The sequence below is a fragment of the Heloderma suspectum genome, chromosome 3 (genome assembly GCF_057233095.1).
Source record: "Heloderma suspectum isolate Gila_16-S chromosome 3, 16-S_ref, whole genome shotgun sequence".
Taxonomy (NCBI): Eukaryota; Metazoa; Chordata; class Lepidosauria; order Squamata; family Helodermatidae; genus Heloderma; species Heloderma suspectum.
Window position 1 is genome coordinate 27,020,198 of NC_139460.1, and position 25,363 is coordinate 27,045,560.

General features: G+C 42.0%; 1 protein-coding gene across 14 annotated transcripts in view; it reads left to right on the top strand.

The window, feature by feature from the left end:
* The window catches only part of DYNC2H1 (dynein cytoplasmic 2 heavy chain 1), a 278,032-nt gene that overhangs the window by 115,738 nt on the left and 136,931 nt on the right, over positions 1–25,363 (top strand). For all 14 annotated transcript variants that reach the window (XM_084842673.1, XM_084842676.1, XM_084842677.1 and 11 more), the window contains 6 exons: positions 2,216–2,357; positions 5,990–6,099; positions 7,434–7,532; positions 11,297–11,420; positions 14,748–14,911; positions 15,734–15,853. In XM_084842673.1, coding sequence (XP_084698799.1) covers positions 2,216–2,357; positions 5,990–6,099; positions 7,434–7,532; positions 11,297–11,420; positions 14,748–14,911; positions 15,734–15,853 — 759 coding nt within the window. The remainder of the gene's footprint in view (positions 1–2,215; positions 2,358–5,989; positions 6,100–7,433; positions 7,533–11,296; positions 11,421–14,747; positions 14,912–15,733; positions 15,854–25,363) is intronic.

The following is a 25,363-nucleotide window of genomic DNA, read 5'->3' on the forward strand; positions in this document are numbered from 1 at the left end:
AAGATGGAAGTCAGTTTGGCAGGTGATCAGGCCTGGGATTTCTTGGCCTCTATTGACTTTACCGAAACACTTTCATATTCCAATGCATCTATTTCATAGAAGGAACCTCCACCTCATGTATAGTGCTCAACAGTATCATTATTGAGTGTTACCTTTTGATGTTAGGTTTTGGGGTATTTTTAACAGTCTTAGTGGCCCAGTTGACTCACTTGCACCTTCACACCAACTTGGATGACATCCTAGTCAGTACCAGTTCTCTCCAGCAAGCTCAGAAGGATTGACACCATGATCAGCTGCCTTTATGAACACTGGTTTCTAATCAACTTTTGAAAGAGCTCCTTTCTGCTATTTCAAACCCTGGGCATGAGATTTAACTATCCATTCTATTGGGTTGTTTTGGAACAGTGTTGACTTAGTCTAATGCAGCTGCTACACAAGGTGAGATCCAGTTCATGGGACTTCCAGGACTAAGCATCATGGAGTCAGTCCTGGATATCATTCCTAGGGCAAAATTCCATCCCCCCGCCCTTTTTAAAAACTTGTCCATTACCAGGCTCGAATCATGAGGAAATTCAAGATGCTGCTTACAGTCCCTAGAGATGTTCTCTTCTTAGTGGTGGTTGCAGTCACATTGTTTCTTTTAAGGAGTTCACCTAATAAATAGGCAATTGCCATAGTGAGGCATTAGTCTGTTGGGCTGGAGTGCTCCTTTCCTGGATCTGTCAAGTTGGAGATCTTGGTCTGACCAGGTATTTATACCACAACACAAATTGATTGTAACAGAGTTGTAAACATAGCTTTGAGGAGCATTGCTCAAGAAATCTGGGGCCATCAAGGGCAACATATAAGTGAAGGCCTTCATCGTCATGCAATGGAAGGCCTTTGTCCTTCTGTCCTCAGTGAAAAGAGCATGTAAAAGGAGAGTTGAACCTGATAGTAGATTGGCACAACAGGAAATTCTAGGAAAAGCAGATGGTCACAGGTTTTCCCTGGATCTCTCAATAACTAGGAGTCCCAAAGATGGACCCCTTCTCCTCCACAGAGAATTATCAATATCCAAGCTTCCACAAGGCATTCAGCAAGTGGGAACTGTATTAGTTTGTTCTATGATTTCATAACTAAGGCTGCATTCATAAACACACATACCTAGGAGTAAGCCCATTGAACCCAGTGGTGCTTACTTTTCAGTAGGCATGCATAGGATTGCCCTGCGAAGGAATTCCTGCTCATTCTGTTAGAGGTTCTATTGGAGCCTTCTGGAACCTGGTGCCCTCCAGATATTTTGGACTTTAACTTTCACCAGTCCCAGTCAGCATGACCAATGGTCTGGAATCCTTGGAGTTATAGTCCAAAATATCTGAAGGGCATCAGGTTGGGGAAGGCTGCTGTAGTGTATCAGCAGTGTTGAGCAGACATTCTCCTTTAGAAGAGATTTGTAAGGCTACCAACTTGATAAATCTGTATTCTTTCACAAAGCATTATAAAACTGTCCTTTGATCATTGGGTGATGCTGCCTGTGGTTGAAGACTCCTCTACAGAGTTTTGAATCGGTCATTCCAGAGATGAAATTGGTTCAAGATTTAGTCATACTTAGAGTAAGCCCATTTAAATTAGTTGAAACCCAGTGAAGTCAGAATCCTATTTGTCTTGCTTGATTAATCTCTTTTCCGGGAATGAGCAGCAGGACATTCCATCCCATTTATTAAATTTGTGGTGGGTTCTTGAATAGGTTTCTTTTTATCTTGTTATCTTCTGTTCTTACGCTTCACTTGTTAAAATTGTATGTTCTAAACTGTTGCTCTTCCAGGCTAAGGGCAGGAGACTCCCAGCCTGGAGAAATATCATCCTTTATTTCCTTCCTGCAGGTTTCAAGCATGGTAGTTTCCTACTTATGGAATGTCCTTCTGCTCATACCCAGGAAGGAGATTTGCTAGATAAGACAAGAGTCTCCCATTTTCTTTGCGTTAGCCCATAAAAACCTTAGTGTGTAGTAGTGAACAGAGTATGCCAAACCTATATGTGCTTACAGTTATTTTCACAAAATGTCTGTGTACCCAACATGCATTTCTATGAAGATAAGGCTGGCCAAGTTGCCACAGAGGTATTGCTATTTAATAATGCTACCGCATTCATGATGGGGTGTAGGGGGAGGAATATGCTCATGGAAAAATGTATTTAAGTATACAGTAAAAAATCATGTTGAATTTTTTTTCAGGTTTCAGAGATAACAGATGAATTAAGTACACTCCCAAGGAGAGCTCAACTATCTGCTGCTTTTATTACTTACCTTTCTGCTGCACCTGAAGATCAAAGAAAAGCAAGTTTGGATTCATGGACAAAATCAGCTAGCCTGGAAAGTAAATATATTTCTTTGATGAGAAAACAATTAAACAGCATAGTATTATGAAATTATAAAGTATGCTTAAGCTGCCTAGTAGTGTTGTACAGGGAAGCATAGTTTAATTCAGGGTACTCAAACCTTTCCGCATCAAGGGAGGGGAATAAAGCTTTTTATCTGTCCAAGGAGAGCTAGGAAAAAATATCAGATTACTTAGCTAGCAAGGTTCACTCTCTTCCTAGATCAGAGAAAGACTAACCAGAAAAAGTGGTAACAAATCTGTTTGGGATTCTTGTATGCAATTTATGGTTCTCTAGGATTTCAGGGAAGGAAAATAAAGTGGTGTTCTTTCAACTAGCCCTCAGTGATGTCAGTTAATTCAAGATGCACAATCCTGGTTAGGATGGATTAAGGAGGAGATGACACTTTTGGGAAGTAACCATACCTCCTCAGGAAGACCCATGCCCCAGAGCTGAGAATCACATGCTTACATTTGTCTGCAGTCTTCTGCTCTGTAGAGACAAAACTGATCTCTGCTGCTTTTCTTCATGGTTGATTGCACAGCAATTTAGTTTTGTATCATTTTTGACTGGAGGCAGATCATCTTGTATTAGATCTTTGAGTAGCTCCTACCACAGAGGATCCAATTCTGCTAGTAGCTAGATGGGGACGCTGATATCACTTTTGGAAAGGGCGTTTCCCGGAAATTAAGTAGAGCTAATCTTTTGCACAGCCTGCCTAAAACAAATCCTCTGGAACAGATTTCAGAAATGTTCCTACTCTAACAGACTGACTGGAGATAAATATAACATCTCTTAGGGGAGGTAAAATGAAAGGAATCCTTTTTACCTAAAGCTAATTTTGTTGTTCAGTCATTAAGTCGTGTCCGACTCTTCGTGATCCCATGGACCATAGCACGCCAGGCCTTCCTGTCCTCTGCTCTCTCCCGCAGCGTGCTCAAGTTCATATTCATTGTATCGGTGATGCTATCTAGCCATCTCATCCTCCGCTGTCCCCTTCTCCTTTTGCTGTCAATCTTTCCCAGCATCAGGGTCTTTTCCAGTGAGTTTTCTCTTCGCATTAGGTGGCCAAAATATTTGAGCTTCAGCTTCAGTATCTGTCCTTCCAATGAGCAGTCAGGGTTGATTTCCTTTAGGATTGACCTATCTGACCTCCTTGCAGTCCAGGGGACTTGTAAGAGTCTTCTCCAGCACCACAGTTCGAAGGCATCAATTCTTCGGCGCTCAGCCTTCCTTATAGTCCAGCCCTCACAGCCATACATTACTACTGGGAAAACCATAGCTTTGATTAGATGGACCTTTGTCGGCAAGGTGATGTCTCTGCTTCTTACTATGCTGTCTAGGTTTGCCATAGCTTTCCTCCCAAGGAGCAAACGTCTTTTAATTTCATGGCTACAGTCAATGTCTGCGGTGATCTTGGAGCCAAAGAAAATGAAATCTGTCACTGCTTCCATTTCTTCCCCTTCTATATGCCAGGATGTGATGGGGCCAGATGCCATGATTTTATTTTTTTTAATGTTGAGTTTCAAACCAGCTTTTGCACTCTCCACTTTCACCCTCAACAAGAGGCTCTTTAGATCCTCTTCACTTCCTCCCATTAGGGTGGTATCGTCTGCGTATCTGAGGTTGTTGATAATTCTCCCGGCAGTCTTAATTCCGACCTGTGATTCATCCAACCTTTCTCATGATGTACTCTGCATATAAGTTAAATAAGCAGGGCGACAATATGCAGCCTTGTCGTACTCCTTTCCCAGTTTTGAACCAATCGGTTGTTCCATGTCTGTTTCTTACTGTTGCTTCTTGACCCTCGTACAGGTTTCTCAGGAGACAGGTAAGGTGGTCTGGTACTCCCATCACTTTAAGAATTTGCCAGAGTTTGTTGTGATCCACACAATCAAAGGCTTTAGCGTAGTCAATGAAGCAGAAATAGACGTTTTTCTGGAATTCTCTTGCTTTCTCCATGATCCAGCGAATGTTGGCGATTTGATCTCTAGTTCCTCTGCCTCTTCGAAACCCAGCTTGTACTTCCGGTAGTTCTCGGTTCGCATACTGCTGAAGCCTAGCTTGTAGGATTTTCAGCATCACTTTGCTGGCATGTGAAATGAGTGCAATTGTACGGTAGTTTGAACACTCTTTGGCATTGCCCTTCTTTGGAATTGGAATGTAGACTGACCTTTTCCAGTCTTGTGGCCACTGTTGAGTGTTCCAAATTTGTTGGCATATTGAGTGCAGCACTTTAACAGCATCATCTTTTAGGATTTTAAATAGCTCAGCTGGAATACTGTCATCTCCACCAGCTTTGTTGTTAGTCATGCTTCCTAAGGAGCACTTGACTTCACTCTCTAAAAAAGCTAATTTAGTCATGCGTAATAGATGAGTGAAATATTTCCTATAGCATCAAAAGGAATACTGAGCATAAATTCAGGAACTTCGTAGTTCACGGCTTTCCTTATTTAGATACTACAATAGTATCTTATTTTACTTATTTCATGGTAATCATTGTTAAATCCAGAAAAGAAAAAAAAGAAGAAAAGAAACCTCCATGAAATAATTTAGAGCTTTTCCAGACTATAGTTTTAGCACAGAATGGCTGTTATTGGCAGAGGCTAGAGTCCAAACACCTTTTTTTCAAGATAGCTATTGTGTCTGCCTCCAAAGCAACATTGGAAACCCAGTTTACAGGAATATGCAATCTTGAAGAATGGCCCCAACAACTAAACCATAATTTGGCCACAGTGTTTGAAACAGTAGTTTGTTCTTATTTCTTCTAGATATATTTTTTCTTTTCTTACCACCTCTGTGGGTTACAACCATGGTTCTGTTTACCAGACAAGCTGTCTATCTCTCATAATTCATTTATATATGCTTCTTAACCCATATGCTTCTTAACTCATCTATTTGGGCACTCTGTTACAAAAAAGTTGTAATCTATGAAAGGACTAGATATCAGAGATGCTTTTGTAACCCTCAATAATAAAATAACAAATAGCTATGTTTAATATCGTAAACTACTACAGTTAAACTACTATAACATATTAAAACTAGTTAATATGTTATAGATGCTTATCAAGATGAGGAGGAGCCATAAAAATGTAGAATGCTCAAGCAAATTTGGAAACTTTAGCTGGTCCAGAATGCTGCAGACAGACTGTTGACCAGGGCTGGTTGCAGGGATTATATGACTCCCTTGTTAAAACAGCTTCACTGGCTACCACTCTGTTTCTGGGCAAAATTCAAAGTGTTGGTTATAACCTATAAGGCCTTATACTGCTTAGGATCAGGCTACCTGAAAGATCGCATTCTCCTATATGAGCCTGCACAAATTTTAAGTTCTTTGGGAGAGGCCCTTCTTGCAGTCTCACTGACCAGCAGGCGCAGATATTTTTATTCAGATAGGCCTTTGGCATGCAGGCAGGTCTGTTGCTGAAGGGGATTTTAATTGGCTGGTTGCTGCTTATTTCTTTGATTGTGTTTTAATTGTGCTTTGATGTTTTAATTAAGTTTTTGTTTTTAATCTGAATTTTATTACTGTTAGCCACCTTGGGTGAGTTTTTAGTGGAAAGGCAGGATATAATTAAATAAATAATAAATAACATTAATGGAATTAAGGGAAGTGTCTTCTGTTTGTTAGAATTTGATCTTAGGCGGTTCCTGTGCACAGAGAGTGAGCAGTTGATTTGGAAAAGTGAAGGTTTGCCCTCTGATGATCTGTCAATAGAAAATGCTCTTGTGATATTGCAGGTAAATTTTATTACCTTTTATTCCTTTGGAGACATTGTCTATGCAGCATGATAGTGCACTCACATTGACATACTGTGTCCACACCAAGGTCATTGGTGTGTCCAGTGCTTACATGTAGCCTGACTGTCTCTGGAACGGGTGGACAGAAGGTAGATCTCCAGGGGCAAGATCCATCGGTGGCCTTTCGCACACAGCAAGGCTCTGTGCGTGCACACGCGGCCCCTACTATTGACAGCCATGATGTAGCGCTTCTGAGAGCAAGTCCCTAAACTAGTGGAAACACTCATTTCTGGAAGGGGCAGGTCACTCCTTCACCTCCCAGAAACCCCTGCCAGTGTGCCCAGTGGTTAGGAATGCTGGGAATTGTAGTCCGAAACATTTGAAGGGCACTAAGTTGAGGAAGGATGGCCAATGGGATGCAAGTGGGAAAAAGAGGCTGCCTATCCCTTTTCTCCTTGGTAAAGTGTTTTAGATCATTCTTTGTCTTTACCCAATACCTTAGGAGTAAAGGAGGACCAAAGATCTTATGAATGGTAGAATGGATTATCTACAAACAGCTTGGGATAATTTTTTCCCAAATCTACCCAGCTGCACCATTCACCATTTAAAACTTTCATTTTGTTCACACTTGAAATATTTTGAGTGATTGAATATCTAAGAGAGCAATCCTGTGCCCCCTAGACAGCGTCAGGGGGGACATAGGATTGTTCAGTTTCTGGGATCTAAAGTCAGAAACGGGGCTATGACCTCAGAGCCTAGAAACCACGCTCCCCACCCCTTGTAGTCAGCGTGGTTCTGGCTACGTCTCCACACTCGGAAACAGAGCACAGAGACAGGGAACAGGGGTGGTCCTGGGGGCAGGGAGGGCAGGAGACTGGGGAAGCTGCATTACGCAGCTTCCTATGCTTGCCTCAGCCTTCCTCCCTCCTGCTCTGAAGCACCATGACTAGACAGGCGAAATCTCCCATCTAGCAAAAATGCAGGGTGGCTTAAACACAGAGGTTAGGATCGCCTCTGTGCCCTGGCCGCCCTGCACTGGCGATTTTGGAGGCTGCCAACTGTCTCCATAGAATTGCGCCCTAAGAAGTGCAAAATAGTTTTCATTGTTAAAATTTGGAATGATTAATACATGGAATTACATCCCCCGCTTCCTTGCAGTATATGCTATGTAAATTGTTGTCAGTACCGACCTTTACACTTTTAATTCCTTTGATTTAGGATTTTGAGGGGCAGGGGAGGGTTAACATGGAAATTTTATGCCTGCGTGGTTTCTTTCTAAACTAATCATGTTTTATACATAATTCTCTTTCTCTTTTCCTTTCTTTTTTAATCAGAGTAAAGTTTGTCCGTTTTTGATAGACCCTTCTTCCAGAGCTACAGAATGGCTGAAAACACACTTGAAAGAATCGCGCTTGGAAATTATCAACCAGCAGGTCATATCTAAACTGCGTAGATTGTTCTGTAATATTGGAGAAGGAATCTTTTGGTTATTATTTTTATGTAAAACAAATTCGAAAGACTTAGAACAAGCATACATTATGTGTTGATTATATCATACTGTTTTGAAATTATCCGATTATTTTTCCACTGGTCTTGCAAAGATCAGGCTAGTCGCCAAGGGGTCTTGAGCTGTTGAATATACACACATGACATTGTCATTCAGGATTCCCCCCGCCCCAACCCCGGCCACTGTGAGGAATACCTCTATCTGCAGCATTGATGTCCTTATTGTGGGAGATATACGAGAAGGAATAAGCTTCACTGTTTTTCTTGCAAGTTTGTTCCAAGGCAATTAGATTGCAGTGAGATTCATTCACATTACTCTGACATTGGCCTCCAATGTTCAGATATTCACAGTGAGAGTCTCCACATGGTGGAAGGGTGGGTATGCTAATCTCCTCTTCTGCCATGCAGATAATGTTATATGTGACCTAGGTATTCTTCAAAAACACCCAATCTCCCTCCCACCCCATGCACGCACACTTTGAGAGGGAACAATAATCAGGCATCCAGGTGGAGCACCTGCTTCATACACAACATTATTTGCCTAGTGGATGGGAGAAGCATACCCATTCCACCATGTCTTCTGTGCTGCTAAGTATTTGATTTGGGACTTTCCACTGGAAAAAATAAAGGCATTCAGTCTGTCCAAATACAGTCAGGGCCAGAAATACTGAAACAAAGATAACTGTTTTGGCAGTTGGCCTCTGTACACCACCACATTGAAGTTGAAAAGAAACACACCCACATTGAAATTGAAAAGAAAAACATACAATTTACATAGCCTATCATGGCTGACTTTGGAAATCTAGCCGTGATAGGCTACAGAAATTGTCACGTAGCCTATCACGGGTGTGTGTGTGTGTTTTTTTTTTACTGTACTTTTTTATTTTATAATGGTGGCGGCGGTAGCCGGTCAGGAGACCGGCCGCTGCCCCCGCCGAAACGCCGCCGAAACGCTGCCGGGACCCGCCGCCGAGAGGGACATTCGCCTAAGGTAAGTCCCGTCCCGGGGGAGGGGGCGGGGGGGGCTGGCGGAGAATTTCCCCAACACTTTCGGGGGGCCGAATGCGTCGGCACTCGGCGTCCCGAAGATTCGTGGAGAAATTCTCCGCCATCCCTAGTTTCCTTTCAACTTCAATGTGGTGGTGTACAGAGGCCAACTGCCAAAACAGTTGTCCTTGTTCCAATATTTCTGGCCCTGACTGTACATATTTTTCTTATTTACCCAAATACAGCTCCTCCTCAAACGTTAACAGTTTGCACTAAGCTGCTGCCAGTGTTGAGCTCCTTCCTCCTTCTGCTGGAATCACTTTTCTTCTCTCCTACAATGGAGCAGCATTCTGAGAGCTCCCCCTCCCCAAGCTAATTAGAACATCCTGAGCTTTGGATTCCTCCTGGGCTTAGCTCTAAGTACTTCTTGGAAATATTTCTTGTTTGGCTGAGGAGATGTGTCCTTTTCTAGGTGTGCTTTGAAGATCGGAGGCAGGGGAATAGGAATCAGCGTAACTGCATTTCTGAGAGGGGTGGTGGGGAGGGAGAAATAGTTGCCTGCCACAACTCTAGACCCACTCATTGTTTCGGCTTGCCTTGGAACTGGAAGACCCACACCCTGAGCTTTGGACTCTTTCTGTTGTAAGGGCAGCTGAGGCAGGGAGGTTCCACTGTTAATTTTGGAAGATAAATAGTTTTAATTCACTTTTAATTTGAGAGTCAGAAATTTGGAAATAATAGCTGTTGCCCAAAGAAATATCCTTCAGTTTGCAGTTTCTTGGAAATATAAAATCTTTACTTTTCTTAGTTTGGATTTTTTTTCTTGGTTGGATACCAAAGGATTGCTTCAGCTCTTTTTATGTTGAGTCCTGGGTGCTGAGTCCAAGAAACCATATAAATATTCTTCCCTCAAGTTGTTTTCTAGAACATACTAGATCAACTCTCCCACAAGGAAAGGTTATAGAACTGGGGGCTTTTTAGTTTAAGGAAAAAAGATGAGTAAGAGGAGGGGACATGATAGAGATGTATAAATTATACTTGATGTGGAGAAAGCCCTGGCTCCAAACAACAGTCTGCTTCAGAGGATGGGAAACTGAGGCAGCCCATGAACCCTTATGGGTACCCTTGGGCCCTGTATGACATGGAACAGAACAAAATTTGGGTTCTTGAATCCTTCAAACTGATACCAAAAGTAGAGTGTAGTGGCTGACAAGCTGGCTTCTGATGGTCAAACCTGAGGGGGTAGCAAGAACTGTAGTAGTTCACCTTTTTAAAAAATAAGTTCTCATGTCCTGTTAGCAAAGGAAACACTAAACTGCTTGTGTTAACCAGGATGTGTGAGAATCACTTATAGAGAGAATATGTCTGGTTTCTCTTGTGGGGCCAGCTGGTATTGTATTGACCTTAGATTTTAAAAGAGAGTCAAGGTTTCCTTAAGAATTTTACTTAACAAAATGTAAGCAAGTATTGCACAACATAAAAAGCAACACAAAGACACAATACAATCCCTTAAAGAGCTAGTTAGAGCAGATAGCAAATGAAAATATAATTTTAAGGAATAAGTCTCAAGTCCAGTCCAGGAGTAAGTTAGGTAAGTCTCTGTCCCAGAGAAGAGTGGTGCCAGGTGAGGATGTTACTTCTGTTTGAGTGGGACTGATTTCCTTCTTCTCGGCCATTTTGAGCCATGAGTTTGAGTGGGGCTGTTCACATGACACAACAGCCCACCGTGGTGCATGTAGGGTGTGTGTAGCTGCCATTTTGAATATGCAACCCCTCCACTTGGGGTTTTTCATATCATGTGACCCTGGCAAGTGTGGGTTATGCGAGGGTTAAATAAACTCATGGTCTGTTGTTTAGCCCTCACATAACCCATGCTTGCCTGGTTTCCACAACATAACAATACCTGAGTGGGGGTCGCATATGCAATTTGGCGGGGTGGCTCATTGTGGGTTAAATAACCCATGATGAGCCGCAGCATGTTGTCTGAACCTGGCCATAGACTCTCTGCTGACTGTTTTAAAACTTTGGTTTTGGAGGAGGATTTTTTTTCCAGGACCAAAAGAAGGTCAGGGAGGATTTAGGTGATAAGGCTTTCTGGTTTCCCAGAAATGATTGCAACAGTACAGAGTGCAAGGGAAGGGCTGTGTGTATATTTTGGGTCTTGGTCCCTAACCTTGATGGATACTAATATATTCTAATGTATGATTAAGTACCTATGATGCATTTTCCAGTGTGTTTCCCAGTGCTTGACGCATGGTACTTACCTCATCAAGGCTCTAGATAAGCGTATTAAAGGGTGCATCTGGATGATTTGATTGTGTGAGGAACCTGACAGAGAGTAAGGCATCTACATATCTCTGCTATTGCATAGAGTGAAAGTCGCTCCTTTCATCTTTGTTAATGGAGGACAGCTAATATACATGGTGACTTTGCTTTCCTGTCCAGTAGCTCAAGTTCTTGCTTAGTCTACCCTTCCCAAACAAAATGGAGACTTTGGAGACAATGGCAGTGAGACCAAGATTCTTGGTAACAAGGCCTATATGTTCAAATATAGCCTTGACAAAAATGATTTCACTGCACCTTGTTTACATTTTGACTGTCTCTGAAAATGCCTTCTGCTTTTGATTTTGTTTTTCTATAGCTGGCTTTGTAGTATGTTAATACTGAACTAGAACAATCAATAATTGAAATTTTACTTGTGCAGGATGCCAACTTCATTAATGCTCTTGAATTGGCTGTCCGATTTGGGAAAACCCTCATTATACAAGAAATGGATGGAGTAGAGCCTGTGCTTTATCCACTGCTCAGAAAGGACCTTGTTGCACAAGGTAAATTTCTAACTGAAAATGTGTCAGGTCTATGTGATAATTGATTGAACTCTCAGTCAGATAAAAGGACAAATCAGTGAACCATTCAGAAGTAGCTCTGCTATTCTGCTGTATACAAATTAATTTTAAACAATATAATAAAAAATGTAAATAATAGTTAATAATGTGATGTGAGGAGGTCACCCAGAGACAGTGTGTAGAGAGAGTATAGCAGAGGGACAAGAACAGATCTCTGAGTGACTCCAGTGGAAGGAGGAAAAGCAGCAGAAGCACTTCCCCTGTGGAAACATTGAAAGAGCAAAGCGTTAGAAAGAGAACAGTTGAGGACAGATTCATGGAGACTTATGGCAAAAAGGGAGACAAGCAAAAGACTGACCAACTGTATCAAGAGTGACAGAGAGATGAAGGAGAGTGAGTAGAGACATTTGGATTTTTAGTGAGGAGACTGACTTTGGTGAGGACAGTTTTAGTGAAGTGCAAAGGTCAGATTGGAGAGAGTAACAAGAGAGGACTGAAGGAGAGAAAATCAAGGCAGCAGGAATAATCAGCATGCTCCAGAGTTTTGGAGGCAAAGGGTAGACGATAAACCAGGCAGTAGTTGGAGGGGGGGATGGGGCTAGAAGGTTTTTTTTAAAAAACACACACAAGGGAAACAGTAGTATGATTGAACATTGTATAAAAGGAGCCAGAGGAGAGAGAGAAAGAGGTATCTCAGATACCATCTCTGTATTGTTGCAGCCCTGTATGTATAAATCATATATAAATCATACTATATTAAAATGATTTTTACATTAAATCAGTCACCTCCCACCCCCACCCCTCCCTCCCTCCCTCTCTCATATACACACACACCACACATGCACATACTCTGGAAGCACTTTTTTTTTAAGGTGACAAACAAGTGACTATCCCTCCAAACTGCCATTTGGGCATCAATGAAGGTGCAGTCACTGGCAAGTGAGGCTGAAGGCAGCATCGGCAATGAGTGGCACAGGCCTCTTTGCTGCTCCTGCCAAGTGGCTCCATAGCCAGTCCTGCCATCCCGTGATGAAATCACTTTCCCGGGTTCAGATGACACACCAACCTACCATGGATACGAACAACACTACAACAAGCCATGGGTTCTCAGGGTGGCTTGTTCGCAAAAATTAAGCCACCTTGCGGAGAACGCACCGGGTTTGGACAACACGACAACCCACCATGACTGGCTGCCCATGGTGGGTTGTCATGTCGTGTGACCCCGTGATAGTGTACTTTGGCCGTGGGTTTCTGAAACAGAATTCCAAACCAATTTATCTGCTGTTCTAAAGGAGAAAAAAAGTCACAAGTACCTAGAATTACCTGATGTTATTATCTTGATTTTGACCACTAAATTCAAGGCAGATTCTGGGTGAGGAAAGAACCATGGAGAAAGTACCTATCATTTTATATGTGGCACAAAAGATAATGTACTGTACATTTATTATTTTGGCTTAATACTGATGGGTGGGGACTGGTATTGGGAGCTAGTTCCTATCTCCAAGAGATGCCAGGAAAGAAAAACAAGCAGAAGTCCATTAATTTCACAATGGTGTCCGTCTGTATCTAAACAAATAGGATGCTGCAGTGCAGAAGAACATGGGTTCTAGGAACATAGGATTTGGATTATCCTCCTAGGAAATACAAAGATTCTGTTGACTTGTAAATCAACATGTTTTAATATTAGTATGCAAGTTTAGGTTTTGTTTAGGAAATGCAAACAGAAAGCTTGATTTCAATTGCTGTTTTCTATTGATCTATATACTTGTCCTGCAGAAATGTGAGGACAGCAGATCAAATTGTTTTCAACACTATTTCTCCGTGCCCTCCCCACCCCACACCATTTGGGTTATGGATAGGGGTGCATTGCTAATAGCCCTGCCAGTTTTCTAGTTCACTCAGTTCTGGTCTGTGGAACACCAGACTCTGAAGTGGTTTAATTGAGAAAATAGGAACAATTTTGCTGTGCAGAATTCCCCTCTGATCCTCATTTGCAGATGCACTTTTCCATGTTTTGCAGTCATGGATATGGAGCATGGGCTCTTCATTATTTTTCTTTTGACAGTAATGTAGTGGAAGTGTTTCACAACCTGTTAAGAAAAAAATGATTTATAATTTTCAGTGATTTGGTACTTCTACAAATCCTATTTGGGGCCTGAACATTTTTACAGCATGCAGGTGAAATTTTATGGGGCAAAGAAGTAAATGCAGCACACACCACTCACCTGAAACAATCTGCCAGCTGACAGATTATACTAAGGGGTCTGCATTGGCCTTTTTTGCTCTTAGGAAAAAGATGGAAGTTGCTTCCTGCATGTGAAGGCCTTTCACTGCTCTTCCTTTAACTGCAGAGAAAAATACTCTGTACTATCCTATAAATTGTTTTCCCTCCTATGACTTGCATTGACTTGACAATTTCTAAAGTGCAGAGTTATACTTTAGTGACACTTTCTTATGGCCACATTTGCAATCAACTTAGCAAGGAGCCACCCTGGGCCTGATTTCATTCCATGTGTATTCAGTAAGCAGTAAGATTATGGTTAGGTGATGACGTTTTTTCTGGATTTCAGAAGGCAACATCTACCAGCTCCTTATTCTCAGAATGCTGTGTTGTTATTGAATACAGTATAAAATCTGAATGGTTTGCGCTAGAGATTGTTTCGAACATGTACAGTTATGTATACTTTCTTCAGACTTGTTCTCCATTGTAGGCAGTTAAATTAAGTCAAGGTTAAGATAGTTTTTAAAAATTGTTTTTCCTGTTATATTGGGGCTGCCAGCAGGGATAGTAAAGGGGAAAAAAGGGGAAGCAAAACCTTTTTGTGTTGGTGTATGCAAAGGCTATTGTAATGTGCACTATGTGGCATTGCTCCTGAAGACACTTGACAATGCATTTGGTGCAGAATATGGCTGCATGTTCCCTATTCCCTCACAGGTGGGAGGACTGCCAGTAGAATATCCCACGAGAGCTCCATTTCAAATCATGTAGGGGTTTAAACTGTGATGACTGTCAAAGCAGCCACATTTTGGTTTGGAATGGGTGAATTAATAATAAGAATTACTTAAGGGTGTATTGTTCAACCTGCTGTGTTATAGGCAATCACTAGAATTACAGCAATCAGGAGGGGATAGTGCATGGGTCATTTGCCCATTTTCTTACATACATTGCTTCCTTGAAACATCATCATCATTTCATTTCTTTTAAAAAGTGGAGCGTTTTGGTAATTTTTAAGCTAACATTTGGCTTTCACATGCTTTCCATTCTGTATGTATTGTGTATTAGCACAGTATTTTTCTCCTCTCCTACAGGACCACGATATGTTGTACAAATAGGTGACAAAACAATAGACTATAATGAGGAATTTTGCCTATTTCTGTCAACACGAAACCCAAATCCTTACATCCCTCCTGATGCGGCTTCTATTGTTACAGAGGTTAACTTTACGATAACACGAAGTGGCTTAAGAGGGCAGGTAGGCATTCACATCTCCTGCAATATACTCCTGCTTTTATGCAAAAGATATGGGGTTTATACAATTTGTGGAAGATCCTGATTTCTTATCTTGACATGCCCTTTGGCAATATAAATGCTTGGATTACAAATATGTTGTGATGTCTTAATTCATTTTAGCACTCTCGTATCCAGCTGGTGTCCACTGGTATTTTTTAAATTACAGTGGAAACCCATTTTAATTAACATTCTTAACTGCTTAGATGAGAACATTCTACTTTATTGAAAATAACTTCTACAGAGGTACACTTAATGCTGAAAGGCAGGTGTGGGAGTCCTGAATCACAGGAACATAGGAGTTCAATTCCTAGCATATCTAGGTAGAGCCAGCAAGCCTGGAGAGCCGCTGCCAGTCAGTGTCAACAATACTGGGCTAGATGGACCAGTGGTCTGACTAAGTAACTTCCTGTGTACCTACTTTAGAAAAGAATGGGTCTTTAGTTGTTACAATTGCATTCATTATTTTTCACTGAATGGACTGGATCCAGAAAGGTGTAAGTGAATCTGCAGCCCCTTATAATCCTCAAAAAATTGCCCAAAGTCAGGCAACACTCCAGAATGGCATGAGATGAGTAGATGGGGCTGCAGGGGATGGAGGAATTGGTGATATTCAGTGGTGGCAACTTGGTGTGAATAGAATTTCCTTTCTGCTCATTCAAGGCACCTTTTGATCCAAGTCAGTGTAAACAAAGCAAACATTAACAGTTGTTTGAAAATTATTCTTAGTGTTTACAATGCTTATGTTATTCTCTTCTGCCTTTCCACTAATTGTATTGCCTTTCAGCTTTTAGCTTTGACTATCCAGCATGAAAAACCAGATTTGGAAGAGCAGAAGACAAAACTGTTACAAGAAGAAGAAGATAAGAAGATACAGTTAGCAAAACTTGAAGAATCACTTTTGGAGGTAATGTTCACAACTAATGACTATAAATAATTCTTGGCAGATGTGCATTGAAATATGAATTGCTTACTGTAAAAGAAGAAAAGGATGAAACAGGTTAACAAAGGATAAGCAAAAGCTGTTTCCACAGGCTGCACTGTGCCCTGGAATAATACATGAGGAACATGCAAAACACGGGCAGTATCCAACTGTGTCATTCTGCTAGTACAAATGAGGTTGCACTAGCAGAAACTAGGTTCTCCAGGTTGGTGTGAAGAAGGCATCCCACAATAGGTTAACTCCCTCTGTCGCCCAGGAAAAGCAGGAATCATGTGACATAGATTTGAGTAATCTTCTGGCCTCTGGCTCCTCCCTGCCAGTTTGTTCCTGCTTTTTGCCCAGGATAGAGCTGTCCCATCTCCTGCTTTTCTATAAGCCTTTTTTCTCTTCTACTACAACAACACCTTATCTTCTTTTCTTCCAGTGCTAGAAAAGCCTTTAATCTTCATCTTCTCTGCGAACAAACAAAAAAGAGTTTGTATTTTCTCTTTCCTTCCTGGCTTTCCTTCTTCACTCTTTCCTAATGGCACCCCTGGCAAAAAAAATGCAGCATCCAAACCTGCAAAGAAGACAAACAAGGTTACCCACATCTGGATGGTGCGTAGCTCACTTAAAGTCATGCGGACGTGCTTCCTGGGCTCCCAGTCAGAGCACTCCCTAGAGGAGCAGCACAGCAAGCAACAGCTTGCCATCTCATGCCACCCACCCATTCTCACTGGGGAAAAGAGGAGGATAGATTTTCCAACCACAAGAGATCCGGTCTAGGCCAAGGGAGTCGGGGTGCTTGCATCTACAGACCATGCCATCCTCTCCCGTGATGATGTGGAGCCCACCATCCGGCTGGATTTGTGCTTGGAGGAGGAGTAAAGGGGACAGTTGTAGAACTCTTACAGAACAGAATACATAGGTGCCCTGAACATCTCTTGGCCAAAGGAGAAGCTTTACACATTTCCGTGAACCCTCACTATGCCAGGGTGCTACAGAAGACCAGACTCGAATAAGCAATGATAGTTCTGGTAGCCACATTCTGGCCCTGATGCCCACGATTCTCTGAGATCTTGAGTCTAATTCCAGAAGGCCCATCATTCCTGGCACAGAAACCAAATCTTCTGTCCCAGAGACTGGTTCTACACCTGGACCCAAACTGGCTCCACTTACCTGCATGCCTGTTGAAAGGTCCTTCTATACCAACTTAAGCTATCCGACCAAGGTCATAAATATCCTATAAGCATCTCAGAAAGAGTCAACAAAATGCATATAAAAACATTTTGGAAAGCATTCTTGAGATGAAACAAAAAAAATAAGAGTGTGCAATCCATAAGAATCAAAGAGCTCCTCTTGTTCCTCCAAGAAGGAACAAGACATGGGTCTAAAACCAGGTACCCTGCTCAGACAAACTTCTGCCGTATCCTGTATCGTCTCAAAATCAGGATGACCACCACTGAGCTCACACCCTCACTTCAAAAGTTTCCTACAAGGAACCTCACTTTTAAGCCCTCCCATAGTCTATAGATTACCATCTTGGAATCTACAAATAGTCCTATCAGCATTAACCAAGGTCCCCTTTGAACCACTTAAGAAAATATCACTCAGGGCACTATCTCAGAAGGTGTTATTTTTAGTGGCTATTATATCAGGATATAGAATATCAGAAATATCAGCCCTTTTGGTTAGGGAGGGGCTTGTCACTTTTCAAAAAGACATGGTCACCTTCAGACCAGACGCTACATTTATTCCTAAGGTTAACATCTTATTCCATAGGTCTCAAGACCTCATTTTACCCTCCTTCTGCCCTAGACCATCACAGCCTTGGGAGAGAGGGTCTGCTACAAGCTGGATGTATGCAGAATGGTCAAAAGTTCTCAAAAACATACGAAGTTATTCAGGCAGTCTGAATATGTATTTCTTTCCATCCTACATCCATGGGGAAAAAGTATCAAGATCCACACTCACTTGCTGACTAAAAGCATGCATATTTTCAGCATATGAGGCTTCACACCTTACAAAGACTTTCAGAGTTACAGCACACTCAGCTGAGTTAGCAGCCACCTCAGCAGCCTTAAGTGCCAGTGCATCCTTGGAAGAAATATGCAAGGCAGCAACTGGGGCAAATCCAAATTTCTTCACCTGACACCACAAAATAGATACTTATACCTCTGCAAAAGCCTCCTCTGTCGGGAGAGTTCTTGAATGGGTACTTAATACTCAGTAGACTCAGTACATATAACTTCTTCCACCCTAATTGACAGTCAGCTGCAGCATATCCCATTGTGGGATGCCTTTGTAACACCAACTTGGAAAATGGAACATTGGTACATACTGAAAAGAGTCCTTCTGGGTTGGTGTGTAGAAGGCATCCAAACGAATCCTTTTTGGATTCTACTGAGTCTATAGATTCCAGTTACAGATGGCCTGCCATTGCATCCACTGCACTGGGCCTTCTTCAGAGGGTATGTGGATATTACACTCGTAGGAGTGCTCTGCTCCATGAAGTTTTTCCTTACTCCTCTGTGATTCCTACCCTAACAATTTAGGAGAAGGTTTTTTACTCTCTGTCTCTGAACTGTAGCCATGGATGGAACTGACAGGGAGGAGCCTGGGATTACTCAAAACTATATCACATGATCCCTGCTTTTCCGGGTGATAGAGGGAGTTAACCTATTGTTGGATGCCTTTCACACACCAACCCAAAAGTAACCTTCTTGGTAAGTAGCAATATTCCATTCTGAACAATGCGCAAGGGGAGAATCCGACAAAAGTTCCACTTGAACAACCTCTTGCACAGCCACCTGTGTAAGCGGTTGCCCAACCACTTTCAGGAGTGGGCCATGTGCTCCTCTAGTGCAGGCTGTGCTAGCATAATGCACAAACGTGTATGCAACTGAAAGATTTAGCGGAACGCTGCTAGCATAATTTGAGTTTGTGGAATGACACAGTTGGATACTGTCCCTTGGCTCAAGTCTGCATGTAGGGGAGAGGGAACTTGCAGGTACAAGAGAAGTGGGAGAGAGATGCATGCCTGATTCATGAACACTCTTCCTTGCACGAACTCAGCCTTTCTCTGAAGTTGGAACAAAAGCCTTCCTTAGGGACACTTCAGACTGCAATGTACATTCCTAGGATACATGGAACAGGGCCTTTTCAGTTGCAGCTGCCATCCTGTGGAATCAATTCCCTTTAGTCCATCACTACTGAAACACTATAAAATGTGTTTATTCAGGTATGCATATGAAAGTTGTTTTAAATCTGTTTTTGTGGTTTACCTGTAGGTATATAGAGTGTTTCAGAGGTGTTGTTGTTCTTTTTAATTATTATTGTAAGCTATTTAGACTTTATATTAAATAATTAGGTTTTTAAAGGATTCTAAGGTGGGGGGAAGACAATAATTGTAATTATCACAGTGAAAACAGCTAGCTTGGGGGTTCTTCTGGAGCCATCTTTGTCACTTGAAGCTCAGGCAATGTGCCTTCTACCAAGTTGGCCAACTACACCCCTATCTGGACAGGGATAATCTGGCTTCAATTGTCTATGCTCTGGTAACCTCCAAATTAGATTACTGCAGTGCTCTCTGTGGGGCTGCCTTTGAAGATGGTTCAGAAGCTGAAGCTTGTGTAAAATGCAGCAGTCAGATTGATAACAAGAAGGACAAGAAGGTTCAAACATATAACACCGATTCTGGCCCACTTGCACTGGCTGTCTGTATGTTTCTGAGTTTGATTCAAGTTGCTGGTTTTAACCTATAAAGCCTTACATGGCTTGACACTGCAATACCTGATGGAGCGCCTCTCCTGGCATGAACCTACTACCTTCAGCATCTAAGGCCCTCTTCCAGGTGACTCCTCCACGAGAGGCTCAGAAGGTGGCAACAAGGGAGAGGGTCTTCTCAGTGGACCCTTCTTCTCCTCCCCCCCCCCCTAGTTATGGAACAATCTCCACAGAAAGGCCTGCCTGACGCGAATATTTTGGTAGCAGGTTAAGACCTTCATCTACTCTCAGGCATTTGCAGCATGTGATAAGGTTTTTAGTTCAGGATCTAGATTTCTTTTTGCTGTTTACTAACATTGTTTAGAGATGTGTGCGTGTGAGTGTGTGTGTGCCATCTATTTTTTCATATGTAAACTTTTTATATTGTGTACAATATTGTATTTTTAAGGTTTTTAATCTTTGTACACTGACCAGAGAACTTTGGCTATTAGGCAGTTGTCATTGTTGTTCGGTCGCTTAATCGTTAAGTCGTGTCCAACTCTTTGTGACCCCATGGACCATAGCACAGCAGGCCTTCCTGTCCTCTGCTGTCTCTCGGAGTGTGCTCAAGTCCATATTCATTGCATCGGTGATGCTATCTAGCCATCTCATCCACTGCCGTCCCATTCTCCTTTTGCCTTCAATCTTTCCCAGCATCAGGGTCTTTTCCAGTGAGTTTTCTCTTCGCATTAGGTGGCCAAAATATTTGAGCTTCAGCTTCAGTCTCTGTCCTTCTAATGAGCACTCAGGGTTGATTTCCTTTAGGATGGACTGATTTGACCTCCTTGCAGTCCAGGGGTCTCGTAAGAGTTTTCTCCAGCACCGCAGTTCAAAAGCATCAATTCTTCGGCGCTCAGCCTTCCTTATAGTCCAGCTCTCACAGCCATACATTGCTACTGGGAAAACCATAGCTTCGATTAGACGGACCTTTGTCGGCAAGGTGATGTCTCTGCTTCTTCCTATGCTGTCTAGGTTTGCCATAGCTTTCCTCCCAAGGAGCAAGCGTCTTTTAATTTCATGGCTACAGTCACCGTCTGCGGTGATCTTGGAGCCCAAGAAAGTAAAATCTGTCACTGCTTCCATTTCTTCCCCTTCTATATGCCAGGAAGTGATGGGGCCAGATGCCATGATCTTCATTTTTTTAATGTTGAGTTTCAAACCAGCTTTTGCACTCTCCACTTTCATCCTCAACAAGAGGCTCTTTAGATCCCCTTCGCTTTCTGCCATTAGGGTGGTGTCGTCTGCGTATCTGAGGTTGTTGATAATTCTCCTGGCAATCTTAATTCCGACCCGTGATTCATCCAACCCGGCATTTCTCATGATGTACTCTGCATATAAATTAAATAAGCAGGGCGACAATATACAGCCTTGTCGTGTTCCTTTCCCAATTTGGAACCAATCGGTTGTTCCACGTTGTTAGTAATGCTTCCTAAGGCCCACTTGACTTTACTCTCTAAGATGTCCGGCTCAAGTTCAGTGACCGCACTATCATGGCTATCAGGGACGTTCAGATCTTTCCTGTATAGTTCTTCTGTGTATTCTTTCCACCTCTTCTTAATCTCATCTGCTTCTGTTAGGTCCCTGCCTTCTTTGTCCTCTTTGCCCGTCTTTGCACAAAATGTTCCCTTGATATCTCCAATTTTCTTGAAAAGATCTCTAGTCTTTCCCATTCTATTGTTTTCCTTGATTTCTTTGCATTGTTCATTTAAGAAGGCCTTCTTGTCTCTCCTTGCTATTCTCTGGAACTCTGCATTCAGTTGGATATTTCTTCCCCTTTCTCCCTTGCTTTTCGCTTCGGATTTCGATATTGACCATCTGGTGATGTCCATGTGTAGAGTCGTCTCTTGTGCTGTTGTAAAAGAGTGTTTGCTATGATCAGCGTCTTCTCTTGGCAAAACTCTATTAGCCTTTGTCCTGCTTCATTTTGTACACCAAGGCCATGCTTGCCTGTTATCCTGGTTATTTCTTGACTTCCTACTTTGGCATTCCAATCCCCTATGATGAAGAGGACATCTTTTTTTGGTGTTAGTTTTAGAAGGTGTTGTAGATCTTCGTAGAACTGATCAACCTCAGCTTCTTCGGCCTCAGTGGTTGGGGCATAGACTTGAATTACTGTGATGTTGAATGGTTTGCCTTGGATTCGTACTGAGATCATTCTATCGTTTTTGAGATTGTACCCCAGTACTGCTTTTCCCACCCTTTTATTGACTGTGAGTGCTACTGCATTTCTTCTAAGGGATTCTTGCCCACAGTAATAGATATAACGGTCACCTGAATTAAATTCACCCATGCTTGTCCATTTTAGTTCGCTGATTCCCAAGATGTTGATGTTCAATCTTGCCATCTCATGTTTGACCACCTCCAGCTTACCTTGATTTATTGATCTTACATTCCAGGTTCCTAAACAATATTGTTCTTTACAGCATCAGACTTCCTTTTCACCACCAGACACATCCACAGCTGAGTGTCCTTTTGGCTTTGGCCCAGCCGCTTCACTTTTTCTGGCACTACTTTGAAATGCCCTCTGCTCTTCCCCAGTAGTATATTAGACTCCTTCCGACCTGAGGGGCTCATCTTCCAGCATCATATCTTTTAGCCTTGTGATATGTTCCATGGTGTTTTCTTGGCAAGAATACTGGAGTGGGTTGCCATTTCCTTCTCCAGCGGACCACATTTTGTCAGAACTCTCCGCCATGACCTCTCGGTCTTAGGTGGTCCTGCAAGGCATAGCTTATGGCTTCACTGAGTTATGCAAGCCCCTTCGCCACAACAAGGCAGTGATCCGTGAAGGGGATTAGGCAGTATGGATATGTAATGAATGAAATGAAATAACATAAAGCCAAGATTTGTTTAGTCTTGTTATGATTTGTTTCAACATCTGAACCTACACCAGGCAACAAATGATGGTTTATTTTTTGGCAACAAACAATGGTTTATTTTTTTGGCAACAAACAATGGTTTACTTTTTGGCAACAGACTCCAAATTAAAAGTGGTTTACAAATTCTGGCTTGCTATACCCATGATTTGTCATTATGTTTGAACCCAGAATCCTGGCTTATTCCTGGTTTGTTTCTGTGCCCAACCCAAGCTTCTTGCCAAACACAGAGGTGTGAGGCAAAAGCAGCTAAAACAAGAACTGCTCCTCAAGCTAATCTGTTCTCACTTGCTTTCCCCCTCAAACCCCTCAATCTCTCTGGCAATTATCTTCTGTCCACAGCCATTTCTTTCCTGAACACAAGACAGGGGTGGTTCCAACCTGCTTATGACAAAGCACATATTTTCTTCCACAAAGCACAACAAAATAGCTGTTTTGCAGAAGCTGGTGATGCTCAGACAGACACAGGCAATATGCACACTCCAGAAAAAAGCACCCATCTCTCCGCCAAAAAACCAAAACACATACCCCACAACCCCAACAAACACACAGGCAACACACCCACAACAGCCCCCTCCCCCATAAACACACAGGCAAAATACACACCTCATAAAAAACACGCCAATACTTCCACAAGTACACAGCTCACAAAAAAATGCATAAACACCTCCCTGAAAATACAGAAAGCCTATAAAAAGACAGGTAAAGCACACCCCATAACCCACACCACAAATTTAACCATCAAGAACAGGCCGCACTCTTGCACTCTTGCACACAGAAACACACCACCAAAACACACACACACAGCAACAAACAAAAACACAGGCAAAACAGGCCTTCAGTGCTGCTAGGGCATTTGGAATACTGTCTGGTTATTTGCAGAACAAGCAGAAGGAAAACAAACTAGGAATTGGCCAAACAAGCTGTAATTACTTTGTTTGTCTTCAAGACTGGCTCTGGCTTGTTCAGCAAACCAGGCTTAAAACAAATCTTGGCTTTCCATTATGTGTGAATGCAGACTCTGATTTGTACCACATCATCTGAAAGAACTTACTAAATGTGGCAAGTGGTGCAAAGTCATCATGACTAACTTACTATTCAACTTAACAGGGACACAGGTAGACTGATGCTTCTTCTGTCCTTTCAAACAGTACTTAGGATGCCATGTTATAGGGCAGTGGCAGATTTGGACAGTAATTATTTTATATAACATGTTGCCAGGATTAATTTCCCATTGGAGGTGCTTATTGACAGTGCAATCCTGTGAATGTTTACTCAGAAGTAAATCCAAATAAGATCAGTGGGGTTTCCTCCTAAGTAAGTGTGCATAGGAGTGCAGTCTTACTTATTTACAGCATAATCTGATGTAAAAGTATGTTTACTTGACATACGGCCTACTGAGTTCAGTATGATTTACTTCTTCGTAAGTGTGCTTAGGATTGCCACTGATAAGAAATCACAGTATGAAAACGTAAAGCTGAAAATTACTGTAGCATTTAATAAAAAAGAACAGTAATTTATGTTGTTTCGTTGCATGAAAAAAGATAAAAATGTGTGAAACTGCATAATGTAATTAGGTTGAGTAACAAAATCCAGTGATTGCTAGCTTTTAGAACAGAGTGCAATTGAGTTTGAAAATTATTCTTGTAATTGGAATGGGAAACACTTTTCAAGTCAGCAGTGTTTTTCATCCTGCAGTAAATTCTGCCGTAACTGATACAGTTGCAAGCATGTTATAAGCTGTGTAAGATGGAATGTGCTAGAGGTCCCTTTTCATCTTTGTATGTAAAGTTTCTCAGGCCTGCCCCATTGCCATTAGTGGATTAATACATGATGGGTTTTTTTAGATTGCCTAGTTGATCAGAATGCTTACATTAGTATGGCATTTAATTAAATATGTCAGTAAATCTTTTGATATCGTTGTACATCCCATCAGTTTAATTTTGGCTTCGGTCTTGAGCAAATGTATGTAAAGTTTAAGCCCAGTTCTTATCTAATGTGAAATCTCCAATTTAGGGATGGTGAGAAGTAGGGAACTATGGGTTTTGTAAAATCCATTATGTTTGCTTTTCATGGTTTGTCAGGTGCCTTTTGTTCTGTCATCCATTGTCAGAATCGGATTTTTTCCAATTTCCTGAATGTGCACAAATGCACACATTTGCAAATTTGTACTTGCAAAAATGCACCCCCCCATGTGCAAATCTCCCCATGCACAGTTTCATGCTTTAGCCTATAGGGAAAATGCACCTTTTCAGCACGTGTTTTTTTATTTTACATATTTTTCTACAACTAAATTGGCACAAAATTCTGTAAAGTAAAAAACAGGTCCGCAAGTGTGTGGAAACTGTGCGACTCAGGAAAAGCCAGTCCACTGCGGAATCCATGGGTCGGATTCATAGAAATCCGAACTCATTTGATTCCATTGCAGAGGTTTGTGACATCCACAGTGAGAAGGTTGAAGGACTACCTGATTAAATCCAATCTCAAAGTGAGTTCGGGAGCATATGCAATCTTATGTTAATTTGGTTTTGTTGTTCAGTCGTTAAGTCGTGTCTGACTCTTCGTGACCCCATGGACAATAGCACGCCAGGCCTTCCTGTCCTCCGCTCTCTCCCGGAGTGTGCTCAAGTTCATTAGTTTGGTTTAGTGATGATCAGATGTAATGGTGAAACCTGTCTACAGCACAATCTGATGCATGTTTACACAGACATAAATCCTACTGGGTTCAATATGATTTACTCCTTAGGAAGTGTGCTTAGGATTCGATGTGCTCAGCGGGGTGTACAATCTCACATCCCATCCCAAAACTCCAGTCAACCAGGTTCAAATATTCAAAAGATGTGAATTATTAAAG